The sequence below is a fragment of the Belonocnema kinseyi genome, chromosome 1 (assembly GCF_010883055.1).
Source record: "Belonocnema kinseyi isolate 2016_QV_RU_SX_M_011 chromosome 1, B_treatae_v1, whole genome shotgun sequence".
NCBI lineage: Eukaryota > Metazoa > Arthropoda > Insecta > Hymenoptera > Cynipidae > Belonocnema > Belonocnema kinseyi.
The window spans coordinates 3,819,977-3,825,976 of NC_046657.1; the positions used below are offsets into that span (position 1 = coordinate 3,819,977).

General features: G+C 30.8%; 1 protein-coding gene across 1 annotated transcript in view; it reads left to right on the top strand.

The window, feature by feature from the left end:
• The window catches only part of LOC117174301 (rap1 GTPase-GDP dissociation stimulator 1), a 192,121-nt gene that overhangs the window by 182,571 nt on the left and 3,550 nt on the right, over positions 1-6,000 (top strand). Inside the window, exons 3-8 of the mRNA XM_033363280.1 lie at positions 1,467-1,700; positions 1,777-1,943; positions 2,023-2,254; positions 2,374-2,520; positions 2,755-3,144; positions 3,607-3,739. Of these exons, the coding sequence (XP_033219171.1) occupies positions 1,467-1,700; positions 1,777-1,943; positions 2,023-2,254; positions 2,374-2,520; positions 2,755-3,144; positions 3,607-3,739 (1,303 nt within the window). The remainder of the gene's footprint in view (positions 1-1,466; positions 1,701-1,776; positions 1,944-2,022; positions 2,255-2,373; positions 2,521-2,754; positions 3,145-3,606; positions 3,740-6,000) is intronic.

Sequence of the window (6,000 nt, forward strand, 5' to 3'; positions counted from 1 at the left end):
TGATAATACAATTTGTTCTTCGATCGACACATGCACAAAGCTATACTGCATTGGCAGGAAGAGAGCTGTATCTGGCAGAAGGAGACATCGACCTGGCACGGACAGAATACCCGGCAAGACAGAGAGTGAGGCCTGAAAGGAGGAAGAGATATGTCACGAATATTATGGTTGTCAGAAAAAGCAGAAGAAGAAGTTCTGTCACGAGGAACGCCAGGAATGGTCTCAACCATTACCTTAGATTTGAAAGTATTTTTATGCAATTAAAAAAATTAAGTGTCTTCGGGCAGAAGGGCGTAATTGCTAAAATGCGAAATTTAGAGAAAACACAAAAAATGTCTAACTTTAACCAATTTCATTTTGTTTTTAAAAAATAAAGTGCTTTTAATCTGTTAGCTCTATCCAACCATAAAAGAAAACCCCTGTCAAAGAAACGGCGCGTTCCAAAAACGACGATTTTAGCTCAAAAAGAGTTACATAACTAATTTATTATTTAATTTGAAAGACAAGCAATCACCTTCAAGCTTTTACTTAGCTATATCGCATCGCCAAAGAAGCGCTTAAAAATAAGCAAGCATCTTGAAGAAAAACTTTTGTCAAAGAACGACGCGTCCTAAAAAAACACCAGATATGACCGATACTATCCGTCGGTGGTATCACACCGGGTGACTATTTACAAATTTGGCTTCGCTTTGAAAAGTGATAGAGCCGCCCATAATGTAGATAAAAATATTTGTTAACCGTTGGAAAACTCATTAAATTCTGCGTTAAATAAACTTTAGTTAAATCAATCGGGTTTCGCAGGTAGTGCATTATTACATCAGAAAGACAAGAATTAAATTTTAACTTTTAAGAAATTTTGTACATCAGCTTCAAATCTTGGCATGAGCCAGGAAAATCAGTTTATTAATTTATGGTTTTATGAAACTGATTCTCAGGATTTTACCTTTCACTTAATGCAGAGTTTAAGCAGCTTTTCAAGGGTTGATTTAATATATATTTTATTTTATGCGATTATTTTTCTTTAATAATATTTTTCACCCTCTCTAAAAGTTCCTCATTTATTCAGAATGGAAATGTTATAGTGCGAGGCTTAGAGCCGTTTCCAATGAGACCAAACTCTTGCTTTGAGTCACCTATTTCGCAGCCTTCCTAGAACTGCTGGCTCACGCAGTTTCTCAGGGGAGTATGGCGACCGTCAGACGGCCCTCACTATTACGTTTCTATCGCCCCGAAATCAGTCCAAGGCTATTCGAAGGCAACCCCCGACACTTGACTGAAATCGAGAGTTTCGTCTACCTTTAAAAAACCGGAATTCAAAAATAAATATTCTGTGACAACTTTGTTTTTCTTTAATTTAATTCTAAGAGATTATCTTTCTAAGATGTAACAAAATTATTCTCATTTTGACAAAAAATTTCCGAAACGTAATAAGAATTCTTGTATTAAATAATTAATTAAAATTTCAGAAAGTACGGACTTCATACGTGATAAGATTTTTCTACAACTTTTAAACCACAATTCTGAAGTGATTGCGGCTAAGACTGCAAAAACTATTGCCGAAATTGCCAAGACTGAATTCGGAAGGAAAAAATGCACAAATGAAGAATTTGTCAAAAATCTGATTGAACTTTTAAAATCGCACGATTTGGAACTTTTGACACAAACATCCAGAGCTCTCGGAAATATCTGCTATGAAAATGGTAATTTAAACAATCTACGAGTTTAAAAATATAAAATAAAAGGTGTGAAAATTCTCAATGTTTTTATTTTCTACAGTAAAAGGAAAAACGATAATACGAGAGAACGAGGGGTTGAAAAACATTTTGAAAGTTCTAAAAAGAGGAATAGATTTAGAGGAAAAGGAAGGCGCAGAATATTTGAGAAATGTGGCGACTGGATTTCTTTTAAACTATCTCGTGGACCAAAGCAGATTGGAAAAGGAGGTCTTAATCATTCTTAATTTTAATATTTATTATTTTAAAGAAAAAATTATATTTTACATATTTTGAATTATGTCTAAAGGTAATAAAAGAGGAGGTAGTTCCTGCCATTTGCAGCATTTTGGAACTCGACGGAATTAAAACTCGAGAAGCTGCAATGCAGGCTCTTCTGACTTTGGGAGTTTTAAATGATTCTGGTATTCAGTTCCTCGACGACAGGCTCTCAATAATTTTAGTTGAGATTCTTGCGAGCGATACTTCTTCTGAATTTTCGGAAATGTGCTTAGAAGTTCTTCATGGTCAAGCAGACGACGGTATTATTTTCTATTTATATACAATTTTTCCGCAATTTTGTCCTAGAGACGTCTTTAGGACATCGCTTAAATGTCTTCAGATTGAAAATCAATTAAATTTAAAAATTCTGGTTCAACAGAAAATGCTAAATTGCTTTTGGCAAAGGCAGGAGTTTGTGAATTGCTCCTGAAATTATTGGAAAAACATGGACCACGATGCACAGATGAAGAAACGAGATCTGTTTTAAAAGTCGCTTGCAATCTCATCGTTTTAATTCTAACCGGAGGTAAAATTGAGGTTCCAGATAGGATTTGTCGCCTGAGAGTAGGGAGGCTCCGGAACCTCAATTACAAAATAGTTTTATTTAATTGAAGGCTCGGAAACGAGAACTAAACGAGCGCTGGAGTTCAGGAGTGGGAATGACGCGTCATCCCCACACCTGAACTCGAGCGCTCCTTCGGTTATGCTTACCGGGCCTTAAATTTTTCCCTTCATTAACAATTGAAAACCTAATTTTCAGATGATAGTATGAACCTCCTTTACAAAGGCCCCGTTTACAAAACATTGACTGAATGGTTGGAAAGTAATGACGAGGATCTCCAGGTGACTGCAGTTCTCGCTATGGGAAATTTTGCTCGAGCTGACACTCACTGTGAACATATGGTGGACCAGGGCGTTCACCTTAAATTGCTGAAATTGCTCAGCAAAAATAATAAAAATAAATGTGGAGATATCCGGTTTCAACATGATTTACTCAGTGCTCTTCGCAATCTCGTAATTCCTACCAAAAACAAATCGACTGTTTTAGCAGGCGGTCTCATCGATGTTTTGATACCAATGCTTGATATTCCTACATTTCCAGTTGTGTTCAAACTCCTTGGGACTCTTCGAATCGTAATTGGTGGACAACGTTAGTTTTTGTCAATTGTCTTTTTTTAATTCTAACTAGAAATCAAACAAGCGAGTGACGCGCACTAGGCGAGCGATTACTAAAAATACTTATTTCCAGCTTAAAATTTCAATATAACCTCAAAATATCGATCTTGGTTGTAAAATAGCAATATAACCTAAAATTGTTCAAAATAGTCCATTTTTGGTTAATTTTCTGTTGAATTAGACCTTCTATAAATTCAGTTTTTATATGGGCTAAACTTGTATGAACAGGAGAACTTTTTTTATCATAAAATCGAATTTCGGCTTTTTTTTAACATAATATTTCTTTCGGCCTCAAAGATATTTTAGCACGAATTAATGATTCTTTTTATAAGCTGAAACTCGAAAATGCGAAGAAATAAAAAAGATGGGGTTTACCAAGAAATATGCTCTATTTTCTCTTCGAATTTAAGGTTATAAAAGTCTTGGTTTTTTGCAGAAGAAACAGCAATTTTGTTAGGAAAAAATAGCGACCTTATAAAAAAAGCTGTCGAATGGTCAGGAACTGAAGATCATCCTGGTGTTCAAGGAGAAGCAAATCGTCTCCTAGCCTGGCTAATTATTAACAGCAGGTTTGTCTTTAATCCCATTTTTTTATTATTTATTATTTATGTGTTCATCTTATAAAAAAAATTCGCCGCAGAATTTGAAAACGAGAATATTTTCAGAAAATATTGTGCAATATTGTACTAAATTTACTGACCTAACTAAAAACATAGACCCAAATTTGAGATCCTGTCTATGTTTTTAAAAAATACATAGTAAATATACTTCCCTTTCCAAAAATGTCGATCCACATTTTCAAAGTATTTTTTTTAAGACATGAACTAAATATAGTATTCTATCAAAAAACATAGACCCATATTTAAGATCCTGTCTATGTTTTAAAGAAAATATCATACTAAATATACTTTCCTATCCAAAAAGTCGATAAACATGTCTAAAAATATTTTTTTTAATTTTTAAACTCAAAATTGAGACCCAGATTTTTAAATAATTTTTTTTATATATAGGATAGTAAATAAATATACTATCCTAAGAAAAAACGTAGACTTCGATTTAACGTCCTGCCTATGTTTTTAAAAAAGATATTCTAAATATGATTTTCTATAAAAAAAACCAGACCCAAATTCTAAAAGTATTTTTTTCGAAAGGACATTAACTAAATATACTGTTATATCAAAAAACATAGATCTATATTTAAGATCCTGTCTATGTTTTTGAAAAATGTCATAATAAATATACTTTCCTATCCAAGAAAGTCGATTAACATGTTTGAAAACATTTTTTTAAGGGTCATAACTAAATATATTATTGTATTAAAGTACATAAACTCAAAATTGAGATCTTGTTTATGTTTAAAAATAAAAAATATCGCACTAAATATACTTTCCTATACAAGAACGTCGACGCGAATTTGCAAAGTATTTTTTTTTCAATGGTAGTAACTAAATGTACTATTCTATTCAAAAACATATACTCAAATTGAGATCCTGTCTATGTCTTTAAAAAAGATAGTATAATATTATACTAAATATACATTTCTATCAAAAAACCAGACCCACATTTAAAAAGAAAATTTTTTTAAGGATAGTAACTAAATATATTATTTTATTAAAAGACATAAACTCAAATTTGAGATCTTGTCTATGTTTTTAGAAAAGATAGTATTATATTATACTAACTATACTTTCCTATCCAAAAATCGGGCCCAGATTTTCAAATAATTTTTTTTTTTAAATAGGATAGTAAATAAATATACTATTCTAAGAAAAAAAGTTGACTTCAATTTGAGATCCTGTCTATGTTTTTAAAAAATATATCATACTAAATATACTTTTCTATCCAAAATGTAGACCCAGATTTTTAAATTATTTTTTTTAAAGGTGAGTAACTGAATGTACCATTCTAAAAAAAAAATACAGAAACTCAAATTTAGGATCCAGTCTATGTTTAAAAAAAAGATATTATAATATTACACTAAATATACTTTCCTAACCAAAAACGTAAATAAACATGTTTAAAAAAGATTTTTAAGGGTAATAACTACATATATTATTGTATTAAAAAACATCAACTCAAAATTGAGATCTTGTCTATGCTTTTAAAAAAGATAGTAAAATATTATACTAAATATACATTCCTATTCAAAATCCGGACTCAGATTTTCAAATAATTTTGTTGTTTTATAGAATAGTAAAGAAATATAATATTCCAAGAAAAAACGTAGACTTCAATTTGAGATCCTGTCTATGTTCTCAAAAAAGATATCATACTAAATGTAGTTTTCTATCCAAAAACGTTGACCCACATTTTCAAAGTATTTTTTAAAAAGGAATAGTAACTAAATATACTACTCTAACAAAACATATTGTCACAAATTTCAGATCCTGTTTTTTTTTAATATATAAAAATATACTTTCCTATCCAAAATCATCAACTCTTATTTTCAAAGTATATATTTTTTTAATGTATATAGTACCTACATATACTATTCTATCAAAAATCGTAGACTCAAAATTGAGATCCTGTCTATGTTTTTGAAAAAGATAGTATAATATTATACTAAACATACTTTCCTATCCATAAGCGTTGACCCACATTTACTTAGTATTTTTTTTTAAATAATAGTGACTAAATATGCTACCCTAACCAAGAATATAGACACGAAAATTGAGATCCTGTTTTTTTCAAATATAAAGAAAATATATTTTAGTATCCAAAATCATCAACCCACATTTTCAAAAAATATATTTTTAAAGGATAGTACCTAAATATACTGTCCTATCAAAAAACCTAGACTCAAATTTGAGATCCTGTCCATGTTTTTAAA